The sequence below is a fragment of the Phasianus colchicus genome, chromosome 8 (genome assembly GCF_987193195.1).
Source record: "Phasianus colchicus chromosome 8, bPhaCol1.hap1.1, whole genome shotgun sequence".
In the NCBI taxonomy this organism is placed as follows: Eukaryota; Metazoa; Chordata; class Aves; order Galliformes; family Phasianidae; genus Phasianus; species Phasianus colchicus.
The window spans coordinates 6,202,353-6,222,015 of record NC_143443.1 but is presented as its reverse complement, the minus strand read 5'-3'; the positions used below and the strand labels follow the sequence as shown (position 1 = coordinate 6,222,015).

The 19,663-nt window shown below is 35.8% G+C and overlaps 1 protein-coding gene across 2 annotated transcripts in view; it reads left to right on the top strand.

Moving 5' to 3' along the window:
- The window catches only part of BMPR1A (bone morphogenetic protein receptor type 1A), an 81,212-nt gene extending 61,639 nt beyond the window's left edge, over positions 1-19,573 (top strand). For both annotated transcript variants that reach the window (XM_031602458.2, XM_031602457.2), the window contains 10 exons: positions 3,138-3,300; positions 4,821-4,923; positions 6,389-6,488; positions 8,686-8,785; positions 9,590-9,734; positions 10,362-10,554; positions 10,904-11,201; positions 11,974-12,149; positions 12,920-13,050; positions 14,150-19,573. In XM_031602458.2, the coding sequence (XP_031458318.1) occupies positions 3,138-3,300; positions 4,821-4,923; positions 6,389-6,488; positions 8,686-8,785; positions 9,590-9,734; positions 10,362-10,554; positions 10,904-11,201; positions 11,974-12,149; positions 12,920-13,050; positions 14,150-14,275 (1,535 nt within the window). In that variant the 3' untranslated portion in view covers positions 14,276-19,573. The remainder of the gene's footprint in view (positions 1-3,137; positions 3,301-4,820; positions 4,924-6,388; positions 6,489-8,685; positions 8,786-9,589; positions 9,735-10,361; positions 10,555-10,903; positions 11,202-11,973; positions 12,150-12,919; positions 13,051-14,149) is intronic.
- The last annotated feature ends 90 nt before the right edge of the window (positions 19,574-19,663 follow it).

Below are 19,663 nucleotides of genomic sequence, written 5' to 3'. Positions count from 1 at the left end.
CTTGAAGTTTCATTAGCTTCTTTGTGGTTGTGTGAGAATGTTTGAGCTCACCAGCACGGACATTTGGCTCTGGCTGCGACCTTCCAACCAGTTCCTTATCTACTGAATAGTCCACCCATCAAATCTATTTCCCTCCAGTTTAGAGATCAGGATGTTGTGGGGTGACCATGTCAAAGGCCATGCAGAAATCCAGGTAGATGACATCAGTTACCTTCTGTTGCCATCACTCCATCATAGAAAGCCACTAGATGGATCAGGAACGGCGTTCCCTAGGTGAAGCCATGCTGGCTGTCTTGGATCACCCGCTCATCCTTTCTGTGCCTTGACACGTCTTTCAGGAGGATCTGCTCCATGATCTTTCTAGAAGTAAAGCTCACCAGCCTGTAGTTCACCGAGTCCTCCTTCCTCCCTTTCTTGTAAATGGGAGTGACATTTCTCGCTTCTCACAAATCTTGCTATGTAAATCATCCCTAAAGAATTAAGAGGAAAAATGTATTTTATTTTTTAACTATGAAAGACTGGTATACACTAGTCTTCCTGCAGCATTAGTTGAGGAAAAATAATACTGCTTGAAAAATGCCAGACAGGGCTTAAAATTTAGATGGCACCTTTACCCTGGCAGGGGAAATGAAAACTGTCCTTCAGTAATTTATAGATATTTCTGTCAAAAAGTTCTGGGGAATTATATGGATTATGTTAGCCTGAACGTATTACAAATTGCAGTATCATATTGTGTTTATTCTTGTAAGAGCTGGGAGTAGCCCTACGTTAAGGGGCTTGGTATCTTGTAACAAATGGAAAAAATGCATTTAATGTGCAGAGTAGGAAGATGGATGAGTATCTGTGAGATGTAGGTTGTAAAGTATTCAGATTTCAAACATGTGGAATTTCCCTGAAGATATAAGGGGTTTTACAATATTAACTATTTAGTTCCTAAATTAAGGAAATATATCTTGGTAGTTGAACAAAATAAGAAGGAAAAATAATATTTGTATTTATGCAGTAGCTTTTCCTTCAAGTTAATAGTAAGTAAAATTACAATTTCTCTGAGCTGGTCAGGATTTCTCAGAAGTGAAAACAGTGTTGTATAACATCTGCAGCATGGTATTAAAATGAACTTACAGTTTTTGCTGGGGTAGAAACTGTAGAAAAAGAGAAAAGACAGATGTGGGTAATTCCTTTTGATTAAATCTGAAATACCTGTTGTACAGGTAAACGTGGTGTGCATTGGATGTTACTGAAGTACTGTTGAAAACTGTGTTTCAAATAAAACATGGCTAAGTGATGTGAGTTTTTAGGTAAAATGGGGATGTACTCTTAATTGTATCTGAAGAAGATTGACTTACAGTGAAATAGATGAATTGGGGCTGCACTCCCTACTGTATTTAGAAAAGGAAATCTGTAAGTCTGCGGCTTTTTTTGTTTGTTTAAAGTCAAATTTCACAAATATTTATACACACATTTGGCTGATTGATGTGCAGAAAGTGATAGCTGCACAAGTTTTATCAATCTTCTCTGCACATCTGTCAGCCATGCTGCAACTTTAGAGTAACGTCTTCATTACTCTACAGCTAGTGGTCTAGGAGTTCTAGAGGTCTAGCCTACAAAGAGGAGGGGAATCAACTCTTTGAAAGGGTGAGTGACAGCAGGACAAGGGGAAATGGTTTTAAGCTGAGGGAAGGGAGATTTAGGTTGGATGTCAGGGGGAAATTCTTTACGGAGAGAGTGGTGAGGTACTGGAACAGGCTGCCCAGGGAGGTTGTGGATGCCCCGTCCCTGGAGGTGTTCAAAGCCAGATTGGATGGGGCCCTGGGAGGTCTGGTCTAGCATTAGGTGGAATGGTGGTGGCCCTGCATGTGGCAGGGGGGTTGGAGATTCATGATCCTTGAGGTCCCTTCCAACCCTGGCAATTCTGTGATTCTGTGATTCTGAGTTCAACAAGAAGCCTCAAGAATCTGTTATGAAACTATGAGCTTCCTCCAAAATGTTTTATTCCTACATACATTGAAAGTGTTCATTGTGACAGACCTTTTTGAGAGGTACTGATGTACTTGCACTTGCTGAATTGTAACTGATTTTTTAAAAGCTTCCATGAGTCTGAACTGGCTGCTCTTTTCTATCGCACAGTAAGCATCTCACAGAGATTGGCTGTGAATTTGGTCAGTGCAGGTGAGTCTGTTCACAAGTCTCCTGATTTTGTTTGACTCACGCTTTGAGGACTTAAAATACCAAGAATAGTGTTGGGCAACTCTTGGAAGAAGTTTTTTTCATGGTGGTGATGCATGCAGTAGAGCTGAAGGAAACAGATGAAGATCATCTCTCATAGTGGTCACGAAGCATATTCCAAATGAGGCAGTTCCAGATTTTTTTTTCTGGATGTTCTTCCTCAGAAGACAGATGATGTTTTTCTTATGAATTCCTACTTTCAGAAAAGCACTTTAATAACATAAAGTAGAGTAGATGATGCTCAAGTCTACTAATGCTGAGCAACTGAAGGCTACTTGGGAACATTATTTAGCCCTATTTTTGTTCTCTGAAAGCTCATTTGTGAGAATGTTCATGTCATTTATGGAAATCTAATTTGCAAACAAGATTTACCTTAGCTCTGTTTTGAAGTACTAATGCATGCAGAGATCAAAAAAACCCAAGAGATTCTGGAGTTATTAATGCTCTTCTATGAGACCGTGAATCCATAAAAAAATGACTTCAGTTCAGAGAATTACAAAATTGCATATTAAGTGTGTTTGGTCATGCATAAAATTATGCTGTTGTGGTTACCCAGCAGCCAGCCTCTTGGCTTTCTGAGCACAGGAATGAGAAAGGCTTTCTTCAGAAAATCTTTACCAGCCTTGCATCACTACTTTTCTGCCCCACCTCAAAAAGGAGAAATATCCTGTTTATATTGATTGTGGCTGGTAGATTTGCTGCTAAGAAACAAAATATGAGCTAGATATTTTTAGAATAGAATGTTTAACTCAAAGTTGTGTCATTCTCAGGGTAGTTCTAATATCTTGTATAATGCAGTTATTTGATAATAAAAGCTTTCTGTTGTAGCAAATTTTTCTCTAAAGTTCCTAACCAGTTCTCAGAGTTGCAGAAAATCCATATGCTTTTATTTTTATTGTTTAAATGTCCAGGACAAAATCTAGACAGCATGCTCCATGGCACAGGAATGAAGACAAATCCTGACCAAAAGAAACAAGGAAATGGGGTAACACTCGCTCCAGAAGACACCTTGCCATTTCTCAAGTGCTACTGCTCAGGACATTGTCCAGATGATGCTATTAATAACACTTGCATGTAAGTATTGTACACGGGACAAAATGGGCTCTTTGAGGAGGCATTTGCTCATGAAAGCATGAAGTATCTCTAGTGTGTTAATTAGGCTCTGTCAGGTGATTTGGTTGTAATTCAGCAGTACTGTGAAAAGCTGTGAGTTAAAATCCACAGCCATCTGTATATAAACAATGCTGCTTTCACTAGAACCATTTGCAACCAGTCATTTTGCCCCAGCAACTGCCTGGAAAAACTGAGTTTTTAAGTGACCTGTAGCATTTTAGAATTGGGTGAACATTAGATAACGAAATTCTAAACCTTCTGTTTTGACTATATGCCTGTTATTGTCAAATTTTTTCAGTTAAAAAAAAAAAAAAGAGGAGTTTGTGTTACGTGTCCATTTACTGAGTATTTTTCATGTTATATTTTAAGGTGTAGAGATGAGTGAGGGTAACACGGGCTTCAAAAAAAGTCTTTGAGCAGCTGGGTAGCTTTAACTTGGATAGGCACAGGTATCTTATAAGGATCATTGATTGTATGCCCCCTTAAGATGGTTTTACTTTTATTTCTTTAAATGTTCCTTACTTCTTGTCTTCTGTTATTTCATTCACCTTTCCATGTTTAAAGAAACGTGGAAACTCTTCCTTAAGAACTGATCTAAAGGTAGATAATAGATTACGCTTTCTAATCTAATTTGACTATTTACAATATTAAAAGCCTCTAATGCTGTTGCTTGGCAAATAATGTAGCTTTTATGGATCCAAGCTTGATAATGCATTTTGAAACATTCACATAATATTTTAAATTCACATAGTATTTTACAAACGTAGTTCTGCAGCTAGAAAATGTTCATAGATCACTCAGATTTTTTTTCTCTCTAAATTCCCTTCCTGCTTTTCTTTTGCTTTTTATCGCCCTCTACTGTATAAAGTCAGTATAGCTATTCATTTTTTTTTTTCCATCTGAAGTGACTAATGGCAATAAAACAATTATTTCGAAATAGCACTGTTCATTTCTTTACCTTAATTTAAACAGTCCTATTCAGAAACTGGTTGTGAGTGTTCTGCTCAGAGTTACATTTTGGAAACTGTTTGTGTGGAAACTTTAAAAGTTTGTTTCATTAAGGGAGCTTCACATAACAAACAAGGGAATTTGGGGGTTTTGTTATTTGGGTTTTCTTTTTAACCTATAAATCTGTAAACCAGTGAGCCTGCTTGGTCTCATCTCTGCACATCCACACTCTTCAGTTGTTTCTGAACAACTGTCTGCATGATTGATTAAAAAAAAAAAAAACTAGTTGGGGGAAATTGGAGTGTAAAAGCAGAAATTTGAGAGGAAATTTCCCTTTGAAATAAAACAGCGTTTTATTTCAAAATACTGGGAGAGGTAAGAAGGAATGGTGATCTGAAACTGTATGGTAACCACTACTACAGATAATTATTTTTGTTTTAGAAACTGCAATGCTTAATTAGTTCGTAGTCATCTAATGCTGCATACCGGACAGCAAACAGGTTGGTAAAACACATCTAATCTGTTTATTCCAGAACTAATGGGCATTGCTTTGCTATCATTGAAGAAGATGAACATGGGGAACCAACGCTTGCTTCTGGCTGCATGAAGTATGAAGGTTCAGACTTCCAGTGCAAGGTAAAAAGGAGACACTGTTAAAATTGGAAATATCCATTTCCAATTTTTTGTTTATTTAGGGAAACTGCATAAGTAATGTAAATCTCTGTAATTTGACTGCAGTCATAAAGTTTTACATGTTGCTGTTCCACTGAGGAGAATGGGATTCTTCATGGTTTTTGAGCAAAGATTGGAGTAAAATCCAGGCTTTTTAGGGTTCCCTGCAAGTAGTTCCAATTCAGTGACAAAATGAACAGAGGACGACAACCTTTTACTTCTGTCTGCTGTTTCTTTAGTTGAAGAAGCAACTTTATAGTAAAACTAATTAATCAGGGAGCTTGTTATAGTTTGGGATTTCTTGATTGTCTGAATTCGTAACTTCTTGTTTTCTTCAGTTCATTTGACAGGAGAGCACTAACCTTAAGCATCTATATCCACGGGTTACAAGAGTTCCATTAAAGTTAGATGAGCATGCACACAGTTTAGCAAATGTCTGTGTTCTTCTGTTAGATATCTAACTTTTTTCCTTTTCAGAGAGGTTATTTATAATTAGTTGCATATAACTTGCTTTCAATTTGAACTGCTGTGTTTAAATGGAGCGATGCCTATAGAACTCCTTATCTATAGAAATATAGAGATTTCAGTTCCTATTATAGAAATAGGAACTGAAAATGCAGCTAATAGAGCAGGGATTTGTTTAGAAGGTGGGAATATAGTGTTAGCTGAGCAACTGCATTTTTCTTTTTCCTTTGTCACATTCCTTATGTTAAACAAAGCTAATAGAGATAATTACCAGCTGTATTATGCTTTTTAAAATTTTTTATCTATTTTATTTCTGCGAAAATGCTATCTCTGTTTTGAATACTCAGAATATCTTTTTTGTAAGCCCTCTTGTCTCCAGTTACAGAGGTGAATGTTTAACGTTACTGCAAATCAGACCTGAGGTATCACGATGACCTGCTGAAATTATTCTTATGTTTGTATTAGTGTCTTACTTTCAGGTTAGGTTACATGCTATTCCATCTTTTATATATTGTTTTGAAAATGTTTTTGAAACAAATAGTGCTGCCATGATGAATGCAATTGAAATTTCTAAAGCAGTTGGCTTTTCTGTCATAAGAGTAATATTTAATATCTATTAACTGCTCTTGGCCAACCTTAAAAATTCTACAGTATATGAAATAGGCAGCTAAATTGCATGTATTTACTTTTGTGCTGTAATATGAAAAAGAAGCAATACACTTGTATAATATTTGCACCCAAAGAAATTAGATGGTACTTATCTACCACTGTAAAGGTCTCGTGCATTAAATGGTGGAGTTGAACTGCTTTCTATTGTTTTTTTTTTTTATTTTTTTTTGTTTATGTTTTTAAGTTAAAATGACCTAAGCTTTTGTTTCTGCTGAGTTATATCAGTAGGATTTCCAGTGCTTATCCTAGCTGGTCACTTCAGAATCTGAATGTTTTTCCAATTTCCCTTCAACAGGATTCACCAAAAGCACAATTACGTCGGACAATTGAGTGCTGTCGGACTGACTTCTGCAATCAGGATTTACAGCCAACATTACCACCACTTGATAGTACAGGTAAACAGCTCCTAAGTGTTCACATAGCTGCTGATGTTGTGTGTTCTTTGCTTCTTGATCAACAGGTAAAAACAAGGAGAAAATGTAATAACAATATTGCAGTAGTGTGTTTTTTTCCTTAAGTCATTTTGATTTGAGGCTCTTTATTACTCTTCATACTTTATTTCTAGTTTTCTGACATTTCAAAGCTAAGTTTGTTTCTCCACAGTCACGATATTTTTACTCTTAGCCTGTTCACTTACATCTTGATCTGCATGAGATCATCTGATCCCTTCATTTACATTAAGGTTCCACCGAGCCTTCTCTTCTCTAGACTGAACAGTCCCAATTCCCCCAGCCTTTCTTCACAGGAGAGGTGCACCAGTCCCTTCAGCATCTTTGTAGCCCTTTGCTGGACTCTCTCTGTTATCTCCGTGATGTCTCTCTTGTGTACATGGAGCCCAAAACTGTACTCAAAACGTGACCAGTGCTTAACAGAGGACAGTGGTCGCCTCCCTTGGCTTATTGGCAATGCTCTGCCTAAAGCAGACGAGGATACAGGTAGCCTTCTTTGTGGCGAGGGCATGTTGCAGGCTCACGAATACAGTTATTTTCAAATTTGGAGTAATCTGTCATTCAAACTGTTCTCCTGTCTCACAGAATCACAAAGTGCCAGGAATTGGAAGTGATAACGAAAGATCATCTAGTCCCATCCCCCTGCTGGAGCAGGAACACCTAGATTAGTTCAAACATGAGTGTGTCCAGGCGGGTTTTCAATGTCTCCAGAGAAGGAGACCCCACAACCTCTCTGGGCAGCCTGTTCCAGTGTTCTGTTACAGTGAAGAAGTTTTGTTTTGTATTTATGTGTAAACTCCTATGTTCCAGCTTGCACCTATTGGCCCTCATCCTATTATTGGGGCCTTTTTGCATAAGCAAAAAGATCCTTGTTGGGCCTTTTTGTTGGCCTTTTTGTTTATCTAACCTGGTGGTGATTAATGACAGCAATATGGCATTTCCTCATAGCTTTGATCTGTTTTTTACACCTAAAATACTCAGCATATGGACTGCAATTGCTCTGTGTGTGGTTCATTTTTTTAAAATAAATTAACCTCATGTTAATGGATAGATGAATCTCATACTCTTGGAGATTCATCACTTCCCTCTTTTTCTGTCAACCAGCTACTTTTACCTCCACATGAATTTCAAAGAATACTGAACACCTTAAAAATTGTATAAGTTCTTTATTCTCTTGTGTATAATCTTGGACCCTAGATTCTGCTTAACGTTTTTCTATTTAAATGAATTCCTATTATGTGTTGTCATCTCTAGCAAGTGTTTCCATTAGGGTAGCAGCATAGATTCCTGAAATGTTCAGTAGCGATGGGAAGTTCTCAAGTAGGCTCTTTATAATAATTTGCCACAACTAATGAGTTGTCAGTTCAGAATTTACAAAAGGGTCCCTGGGTGTATTAATCCACTTATTTTATAAGTAAACCAGTCCTACTACAAAACTGACTTCTGTTGAGAACCTATGACACCCAAGGTACTATATTTCTTATTTATTAAATTCCATGAGTGTTTTGAATGATTAGATTTCAGTCAGTAGCTGCGTTTGAAGAAATACAGTTTGTTCTCATGTCTAGATTCTATAATGATAGATCAAAACCCTTACAAATAAAGATTTAAAAAAAAAAAAATCCAACAATGTTACTGTGGATACATTTTTACAATGTGTGAGTTGATTCTGATGCCATAATATGCAAAAGATATGCACTAGATTTTTTTTATTAGTAGTATTGTGTTTTGCCATCTGTCAGCACTGAAACTATTACCTGCTTAATTTATCAGCAGTATTATAAATAACAAGATGACATCAGGAAATTCTAGGTAATTATCCTGTAGGTCTGTTTTATTGCTATGAAATGAAGTTTTATTTTGTTTCCATCACTTACACATGCTTATGTGCATACATCCACAGGATATTTAAAGCATTAATATGGAAAATGAAATGCAGTGCTTTGAAAGTCCTAAAAGAACTTTTGCTGTATAGTCTGCGAGATCTCTAGAGCTGTGACATTTTATGGGACACTGTTTATGTCATTACTATGCAGTTCTAAAGTATTTAGTAGATGAAAAGATAAAATCTAAATAAGCTATATGTGCTCCACGTATTTTATTAATGAACTGCTTTGGAAATTATTTTTGTTCTTTTTAATAGATGGACTTTTTGATGGCAGCATTCGTTGGATGGCAGTCTTAATTTCTATGGCAGTCTGCATAATTGTCATGATCATCTTATTTAGCTGCTTTTGTTACAAGTAAGGAAAGCACTTCATTTATTGGTAACATTTTTCATTTCTGAAATGAGTGTAAATAGAGTAGTTTGCATTGTTATGTAAAAATGAAATGTTCAGAACATGGAATTTAGATTATTTTGATCCTTTATTCTAGGTACCAAGTGATTGTTTACAGTTTTATAAGCCATGTGTAGCTTTTTAATAGCATTCAGTTAAGAGGATTATGTCAATTATATATTTAAATTTTTGATCATTTTGTTGATTAAATTTGTTCTGAGACTTACCTTTGCATAACATTTCTGCAAGCCTTAAGCAACAAGGATATCAAGGATATGTTTTTTGGCTTTCTGCTATTTTAAAATAAATTAGTTCCTGAGCTATGGTAGCTCACTCAACTGCAGCTTAATGCCTGCTTCTGTGTTCTCCAGCTCTTAGGTGGAGGTTAGCATCATTCTAACAGGTTCAGCAGCAATGTATGTGTCAGCCCCATCTGCCATGGTTCAAATTTCAGTCTTTTCCTGTAAACCAAAAGCAGTGGTGGTTTATACTGGTAATGTTGGCTGAAAGCTGAATTTTTAAAATGCTGATTTTTTCACCTGACACACAATAAATTGGTGTGCCTCTGTACATAATACAAGTTTTTTGTGTTAAAAGAAAAAAACAACAACAAACCTCTGTAAGTTGCATTTCTGGATAAAATTGTATAGTGAAATCTGCTTTTCTTAAGAAAATTTGTACTACTTGTATAGCTTTTTTCCTAGCTCACTACATAGTCTGAAGAAGTGTTTTGAAGCTCAACTTCTCTTCTACTCTTACAATTTGCAGGCATTATTGTAAGTCAATGGCGAAGAGACACTGTTATAATCGTGACCTGGAACAAGATGAAGCATTTATTCCAGCTGGGGAGTCATTAAAAGACCTCATTGACCAGTCGCAGAGCTCTGGCAGTGGCTCAGGACTACCGTTGCTGGTAAATTATAAACCCAAGATTTCCAATAGTGAACTCGTGTCCATTTACTATGAAATTTGGCCTTGTGCTTAATGCCTAGCTTATCCATTAATTACTTTTAATTTGCAATTACTGTGAAAGATGAAAGAAAAACTGAAGAAGTATGGATGCTCATACTTGAAGTGTAAAGGCAGGTTATTTGTTAGGAAATCTGTTGCTATCAGCAAAATAGGAAAAGATGGAAATGCATTGAATGGATAACACAAGTATGCAACTGAATGAACTCACTTTTCTCAGTGTCTACTATCTGATAAATTGATTTGCTTTTTATTGGTTAATGGTTGTTTGCATTTTTTGATTCATCATCATAGTTAATACTTGTATGAGAGTGAAAAGTGTATGATTCATAATCTAGAATCAAATAGAACGCATCTTATTTCAATAAGAAATTGTTCTGATTTTTTCCCTTGTGAAAACAGCAACAAGTTTGAAATGACAGTTGTGGAAAAAAATATGGAACTAATTTTCCAGTGAGATGAAAATCCAAAGTAACCTAGGTTTGACAAGTCTCTCGCCCTAGGTGCCTTTGGTTCATTGCTGGAATTTACTCTTCTCACTCACCCCTTCTTTTTCTTTCATTTTCTTCAGGTTCAGCGCACTATTGCCAAACAAATCCAGATGGTGAGGCAAGTTGGAAAGGGACGATATGGTGAAGTGTGGATGGGCAAATGGAGGGGTGAAAAAGTTGCAGTCAAAGTGTTTTTTACCACAGAAGAAGCCAGTTGGTTTCGAGAAACAGAGATTTACCAGACTGTTTTAATGCGTCATGAAAACATCCTTGGTAAGGAAACAGTGTGGTGTGTGTTTGAGCTTACATTAGGGTGAATGGGTTGAGGAGCATGTTGCTTCATGTCTGAAATTATCTGGTGGCTGCCTCTTAATGTATACCACTAGAATACTCTAAAAATAGTAATTCTTTATACTTCTGGTTGGAAACGTCTGCCATCTGTGTGCTGGGAGTCTGGAATGGGGACCTCATAGAGAAATCTGAGCTCTTGTGTTACCAGTGTTCAAAGGGGGAAAAAAGATTCTGATGCAGTCTAAGACAAGAAAGCTGTAAGAATTCTTAATGTATTGCGTGAAGAACTTACATGCAAATAACTTGTAACTTTGTTTTATGTATTTGATAGGTTTTATAGCTGCAGATATTAAAGGCACCGGATCCTGGACGCAGCTTTACTTGATTACAGATTATCATGAAAATGGATCACTATATGATTTTCTGAAGTGCACTACACTAGACAACAGGGCTCTCCTCAAACTGGCTTACTCTGCTGCATGTGGTCTGTGCCATCTACACACAGAAATCTATGGGACGCAAGGCAAGCCTGCTATTGCACACAGGGACCTGAAAAGTAAAAACATTTTGATAAAGAAGAATGGGACGTGCTGTATTGCTGACTTGGGTCTCGCAGTCAAGTTTAACAGGTAGATAAGCAAATCTTCTGTAATAGGAAAAAAAATTGGATTCATTCATTATCTAGTTTAAGAAGAGAGACTGAGTTGTTTGGTTGCATTTTTTCAGGGATTTTTTTGTTGCTTTGTTTTGAGATTAAAATGCGATTAATCCTTGGAATGCTGGTCAGCATCAAGATGAAAACAGGCTAACAAGTGAACAAAGTAAAAGAACACAAAAATCCCTATTTGTGGAAAGTCACAATAATTTTTTAGAGGAAAGGAAGAAAATCAGTTCGTTACTCAAAACTGACCTTTCACGTTAACCGCTCTAGTTTTGTTATAAATTACCTCACAGAAAATATGAACAGTGTGAAAGGAGTTGAAACTGAATGGTGAAATTAATACTGTAGTAGTAACATTGAAAATACTTTTCTCTTTAATTTTACAAGCTCGGTGAAGCCAGAGGTAAATACTACACTAGAGCATGCAAGAAAGCATATAAGCCTTTGTATGAAACAAGAAGTTTTCATTTGATTTGCTGCCGAGTATATGCATCTTGTACAGTGGTTTTTAATTTTGTTTGTTATCAATGCAGTTAACGACTAACTTCCATACAGGATTGTTTTGCCATGTTACGTTTTTCAGTGGTACAATATATTCTAAGTGTAAAATTGAGAAGGAAATAGATGAAAGAAAACAATTTGTAAATGGGAGCTTTGCGGTGTGGTGATTGCAACCTTACACATGCAATTTCATACCATGTTTTGTAACAGTTAACTGACTTGTTAATGTTTTCCTACAGTGACACAAACGAAGTTGATGTTCCCTTGAATACTAGAGTGGGAACAAAACGTTACATGGCTCCAGAGGTCCTAGATGAAAGTCTGAATAAAAACCATTTTCAGCCATACATCATGGCTGACATATACAGCTTTGGGCTGATAATTTGGGAAATGGCTCGACGCTGTGTCACAGGAGGTAAACTTATTCTATATATTCTATATTAGATCTATCAAGATCTTTTTTCCCCTTTAACATCACATACTTTTCTTGAAAATAATAGAAGGGAATAACCAAACAAGCCTATTATCAACAAACTTGCCTTCTTGTAAAGCAGTACAATCTGTCCAGCATATAGGCTGAAAACCACTGACCCTAAAACAAACCTTTTTGATTGTTAAAATTAAGAAGCTTAAGGTTTTTTTTTTTCTCCTTGCTCAAAAAGCAAAGTGTCGGGTCTTGGAGAGGTAGTGGAATACAGATGTACTGTTGATGCAACTTCTAAAAAGTAATTGCTGAGGTATTCTCATATAATTTATTGCATTTCTTTTATTATTCAGTGTTTTAGATATTCTTGTGACTCCTCCATTCTTTACTCTTCACTGTTCCTTTGTGACATTACGGCTTCTTTTCTGTTCTTCCAACTTTTGCTTTCTCTGTGTTTCTTTGAAGCATAGATTGGAATAGAGGATGCCAAATTCTACAGTAGGTATTAAAATCAAGGGGACTGAAAGGAACTAGCATAACTTCTAAACTTAATATTCATAACTACTGGAGTTTTACTTGTAAAAGATTGCTGTTATGAAGTTTTGGGCTTTTTATTGCTGTATAATAGTGTGTTGGGTTTGATTTGGCATAAAGCTGGTTGGTTTTGCTCCTGGTTAAGGAAATCGGGGAGTAGAAACATGGATTTTTTGTTGCTGTTGTTTTTTCTTAAATGATGTCTGATCTTTCACAACCATCTCCAGGTATTGTTGAAGAGTATCAGTTGCCATACTATGACATGGTGCCAAATGATCCATCTTATGAGGACATGAGAGAAGTGGTGTGTGTCAAACGTCTGCGCCCAGTAGTATCTAATCGATGGAATAGCGATGAAGTGAGTATGCTGAAAGGAAGAATTAATTCCATTTGTTCATTAGTAAAGAAGGGTATTTTAGTTTTGAAACATTAAGGCATTGTAAATGGAGACTGCCATCAGACATGCTGATATTTTAAACTGCACAGCAATGGTAGGATTAAGATCTGTTTGAAAGAAAGTCAGAATTCCATATTTTGATGTTAACTTTTCACTAATCTGGGAATAAGACACCCTGAAATAACATCCAAACGTACAAGTGCTGCTCCAAATGATATCTTATACTTAGCTAATGGAATATGGGGGGGAATTTTAACTGAAGCTAAAACCAATCAATTGTTTGGTGTTTTTTTCCTTACTGGTTTTACTAGTTTTAATATGTATTGCCTACTGGTTTGTGATATGAAGTATTTTATGGAATGGGAACCAATTTAGTTGCCCTTATTTTGGGCAGTATATTCAGAGTTCAGCTTTTTTTTTTTTTTTTTTTTAGCCTGGAAGGTTATTAATAGGATCTTGTGAAGTATTTATTGTGATAGGTATTATTTACTACTTGTTTCTGATTTCAAAAGGTATTATGTTTATGCTGTGATAAACCTGAAATAATAAACAAAAAAGTGTTTTTAAAGGATCACAGCTTGAATGCAGTAAATAAGGCTTCACTATTTCATATACAAGGCTACATATGCCGTGCCCTTTTTTCCCCAAATCTTAGATTTCTTTTAGAAATTCCCACTCCTTGCCTTTTGATGGCAGGAAGAGCTTCTGTCACTTAACTCATTCCCTGTGAGAAAGTTATCTGCAGTTTCTCTGTTGTATGCACGGATTTTTTTTTTCTGCTTATAACTATCATTTATGTACTGACATTCTTGAGTTATAGCAATAAATTGTGGAAAAAAATCTGTGAAGCTAAGGAAATGCTTCAGTTAATTTCAACAATTGTTGTACTAGGTAGTGGAGCTTAGGAGAAAGATCTCCATCAGCAGTTTTGCTGAAAACGTGTAAGTTACTGGTTGGGGCTTAAGAGTTTTCTACTTTGAGCACGACAGATAACTGAAATTTTACACCTCTCAGATCTGTCTGTTGTTACAAAACTTTTCCTTTGTTTCCTATTTAACAGTGTTTAAGAGCAATATTAAAATTAATGTCTGAATGCTGGGCTCACAATCCTGCTTCAAGACTCACTGCCTTGAGGATCAAGAAGACGCTTGCCAAGATGGTGGAATCACAAGATGTAAAGATTTGACAAAGTAAACTGAAATTGGACAGCAAAGCTGGACTCCTAGAACTTTTCACTCAAACATGGGTGAGACCTATGTGGAAAGAGGAAATAACTGAGATTCGGTGTATTTTCTCGCCACACTTCTACAGGCTGCTAATGAAATCTTTCAGTACTTCATTGACTGTGATACTGAGAGACTCTCTACACTACGTGCTATGTATATGGACAGCCTTGATAAAATATGCATTTTGTTTTGGTATTAGCTGCATTGAGACTTCAGTCATACTTTGTGAGTCTCCAGTAAAACTCTGGGTACTGAATTGAATGTTTCGATTACAGTGCTTTCTGTGAAAGCCTAACAAGCTATATGGATTCAACAGAGATGGAGAATATAAGCTTTTTATTTGCCTTCTACCTGATAAAACTTAGCCAAATCCATACCAAGTTTTTGTGAAACAGCCTGTAGGTTATGAATCTGTTCGTGATGTTACTCAGTTTAACAGTTCCTTATGCCTTTGTGTGTGCCAGAATTATTTTGCTGCCATTTGGAATTTAAATGAACAAAGTTTTATTGTCAGGGCTCTATTTTGTGACTTCACAATCGGAGATCTGCTACAGAATTGAATCCTTGCCATTAGGTTATCCTTGAAAAGTCGCAGTTTTATTTCTATTCTTGTTTTGATCACAAGAAGAACTGCTAAAATGTGAACCATTTATAAATTAAGGACTGCCTGCCTGGTCTGTATAGTGCTTAAAACAATGTTTTTAGAGGCACAGACTGCCTTAGTCATCTCACTTACAGTAGAGTGGGCTCCGTAATTTGATGAAATTTGGTACATTTTTCACAGTGCCACGTGCAACTAGTGTTTTTACTGTAGGGTACTTAATCTTATCAAAAAGACCTTTGTTTTGTTTTACCTTCCTTTCCTTATTGGAACTCACTGGTAGGTGCCTGTCCTTCTCCTAACTTTTTTCCATACAGGAGGGAATTAATCAGCTGTAGAAGCATGTTTTCTTACTGTTTGACAAAACTAGACAGAAGATAAGTTTTGGCAGACTTGAGAACCAATCTAATTTAAAGACACAAGAGTAGGAGATTAGAGAATACAATAAAGGTTAGGACCTGGAGAACAGAACAGGTAAACTATTGAAGATAAGATTCACAACACGCGGAAGATTTTGAGCTGTGTTGCTCTGGTGTAAATGCAGGAGGTTATGTCTGTGGGCCACTTAATGGACAGTTGCAAAATTACAGAATTGAGAAAAGGTAAATCATTGGGTTTTCCAACTTCTAGTCAGCTGCATTTGGGAGGAATGACATAGAAAGATATTTTGTGAAGAAAAAACGGATAACTCGAGTTGCAGTATTTGGTCCTGTTGTGCCAACTGGTTGGCATGCACAAGAAACTGTAGTTCCCTCCTTTTTTCCTCCCATTCAGATGAGTTGGTTAAAAACCAGAACCCCTCTGTGAGGTTGCAGTAAGGCAGAATTATTTTTATTATAACTCCTTTGACACTTCTAAGTCAGGAAACAGTACCATAAAGTTGAAGCTTCAAGTCCATGAATCTTCGGAAGAATGAAAACACAGTATTTGCAACCATTGAACCTATTTGATAATTTAAGTGCCTATAACTTTGTACTGTAAATCTTGTTCTAGATAACTTTAAAAAGGGAAGTTATTTATACAGTGTGTTTTGTGCTTTATTAAAAAAAAAAATTAGTCCTATGTACATGTGTATAGTTAGATACGTTCACGCACACACACATATATGCCATAGTTGAGATTTGAAGAAAAAAAGTTAGGAATAATATTAAAATTGAAGAAAATGTTAAAACTTCAGATTGATTTATGCCAGATTATCTGTTGTCTGAAGGTATGTACATGGAGATTGTTTTGATATGTGTTCAAATTACCCTTAAATACAACTGGTAAAAAGTGTAATGCAGAACTAATGTGATTTGTGAACAACTACAACCTCCTAACCTGTTATCTTTTCATTTTAATTCTGTAGTTTGCATAATGTAAATGGTCAGGCAAAAAGATAGCAGTATTTTTATTTTCTATTGTGATGTACAGACTTTATTTAATAGTGCTACATATTTTATAGATAACTAGCTATTTTGAGGGACATTTCTTTTTTTAACAATAAAGTCATTACTTTTGTTCAGTAATGCCTTTAAGTATTAATATGTACTCTGGCTGAAAAGTTCATAGATGTGTCAGCTATGATTTTAATTTATTTGAAAATGGCAAAAGATACGATACTGTGCCACAGTGCTCATGGAAAAGGGCTTTTTAAAAGAAGGTTTCTCCGTCCACTGCCAAGAAATATATGATGCGTTTGAAATTATTAATCATGTCTTTGCACATCATTTTTGCACAGGTAGCGGAAAAAACATTTGGTATGAGCCAAAAAAGAAAAAAGAAAAGCTTTTTTTTTTGGCTTTGCCTCTAGGATTTTTATCAATAAGGAGAAATGTTTATCTAGCTATCCTGCTAGCTTAAACTTTCGGACCATGGTGATTTAGTTAAAATAACCCATTCCATTTTAGAATACTTTTGTTACTGCTTTCAGAAGCAATTACAGCATTGTAAGCTGTAAACTTTGTAAAAATCAATTTTTCTCAAGCTTCAAGAAGCCATCGATGACAGTGTAAGCAAAACAAGAAAGTGAATTTCTGTAGTTTCTAATTATCCACCTGTTTTCTTCTCTATTGTATAGGCATTCACAAAGTAATAAGGTGATGATCTTTGGTAGACAACTTAAGATTTCTTAAGACCTGAATTGATTTATGCATTCATTAGACAAAGACAAGAATGGACTGCTGCCAAGATCTTCAATATTTGGGAGACAAAAATCCTTGATCATGAAGATTAACCTGTATTTTTCAGCACTTCTTTTACCAGGTTTATACTGGAACGTATGATGCGTATGTAGTTTTCCCTAGTCATCAAGAGGAGCTGCTGGATTTTTAGTAATCCTTGACTCTCTGATATCTAAAAAAGCCAGTTTGTAAAGAGCCTGGTTGCATAAAGCACTTCAACATGTATCTACCTTCCATGCAAAGTAAATGACTGTTTGGAGCCCAAGTATGTCTATACTGCTTTCAGAACGTCTATACTAGCTTTAGAAAGATCTCAGCTCCAAGCCAGCCCATTAGTTATTACATAATGAAACATACTCTTAAGCTAAGTTTTTGCTTTATGCAATACTGTAGAATTCGGGAGCCTTTAAGGATAGAATGGGTAATTGGGTTTGTGTATTCACAAGGGAATCTCTTTTTTTTTGTTTCCAAATTATAAGGATTTGTCATCTAAAACAAGTTCCCCAAACCTGGCGAATGTGATTTATATATACACATAATTATAAACATCAATAAAAATCAGAAAAGTGGAATGCATGAGTGCATGTTGGGAGCATGAAAAATGTGCCTTGGAATTTCTTAAACTTTTTTTTTTTAATTTAACCTATTTCTTGTGATTTCAGTAATTTGGCAAATAATTTTAGTAACTTGCATAATTACTACTGTTAAAATCACCTGCAAATTCCACAGGAAATATATTGCTCCTATTGTAAAATGTAGACTTGTGTTCTGATTTCTGCTCAAAACGTAGTTTTTCCTGAGCTTTGCTCAGGAAGGACACTTTTCCCAAAATACATCATTTTTTCCTGATTATTTTCTTGGTGAGTCTATCTTGAAGTATCGAATGAGATGTAAAACGAGTATTTTGTTACCTCCGTAGTAGTCTCAAATGAAATTTTAGATCTTGATCTGAATGACCATTTGAATGTGTTTTTAAAATGAATCATTTGCATAAATTTTGTCTACCTTATTCCCATAGATTGTATTTCAACAACCTGAAATGTTGGGGAAGCAAGTTAAAAAGTGGTTAAAAAGTCATCTTTGGCTTTAGAAGACCTTTTAAAAGGGAAGTTAAGCATATCTTCCATCAACTATTAGGATAATACACTACTTGATCTTTCTTTTTGACAGTGCCTCTGAAATCAATAGACTTTTATCTAGTGCCCACAATCTTGGTTCTGAACAGGGAGTGATGTCTGAAAACAGCTGGCAATGTTGTATGATGCAGTGCTTTATGGAGCCCTGGTGTGTTAGCTTTGTTTGGTGTAGCAGAAGTGGAGCACACATGACTTCTAACTTGAGAACAAATCCAGTGTAATCCAATTGTTGCATATTTTACCTTTGATTGCAATTGCAAACACCCACACCATGTACTGACATTTGTGCTCTGACATGCCATCCCAAAATAAAATGTATTATACTGTATACAAGATGAATAAATAACATTGTAGCTAACTTAGAGATGTAAATAAAAAAAAAGAAAGAGTGGAGCAAGGAAAACGGTCACACTCTTGTGTGTTATATGCCAGAAGTGTAGAATAATCCTTTAAAAATGTAACACACTAATGTATTTTGTACAGCATCTGCTTTAAAAGGTGCCTTCTTGAGTTTACCATGAATTGCTTGTTCTGTACACAGATTATGTCCAATGTATCATTTTTAAGTAAATAACCTTATTTTAGTACACATTAGTGATGTGTTTTGTTACTCTAAGGTTTTGTCTTAAAATGTAATGACTTGGAAATCGTAATACTTTAATAATTTTTTTCTGCAGCCCTTGAATAAGTCATGAATGGCAACTGATTGCTCAATGGAGTCATGAATTCCTTGATGCCTTATAGTCGTCTGCCTCTTGGTCTTACGTTGAGCACAATGATAAAACCAGAGCTTCTTTTGTCTGATTTTTTTACTCTGCTCATAGTGAAAGCAAAAGCAAATCAGAGTTGAGTAACTCTTTGAACATGTGCGAGTTGACTACCTGCTGATGTTATCTATATAAATTTATCTCAGTGGGTCAAGCCAACTGAAAAAGGGGAAAAAAAAATGGATGAGGGGTTCTTTTGTTAGCTTTTGTGTGTGTGTGTGTTTCGTGGTGTCCAAATCATGAAATTTAAGCTAATATGCTTCTCTGCTGTTGGTTACAAAATTATGCAGGTCTTTCTGTACAGCCTAAGTTTATTATGTTTTGTGGTTCAAGTAAATGGAAAACAATCAAGGGGCTACTTGGCTTTGAGTACGCAGTTGTCTAAAATCTCAGAATGTTTTTCTCATTGCAGAAATGTGCCAGCTACTAAACTGCAGCCAGTTCAGTTTCAGTTTGCAAGGAGGAAAAAATAAGGTCAATTTTGAATCATTTTATCTACATAAAGGTATGTTTTGATCAGGAAGAATCTTTGCTTTAGAGATAGCTTTTTATGATGTCTATAAGGGTTTCATGTCTGAGCACCACAATAACAGTTAACCAGTATATTATAAAAATAACCATAAAACTTTTTTTCTTTGAAGTGATAAATTCACGTGTTAGATTTGTAGAATATTTTTTTAAT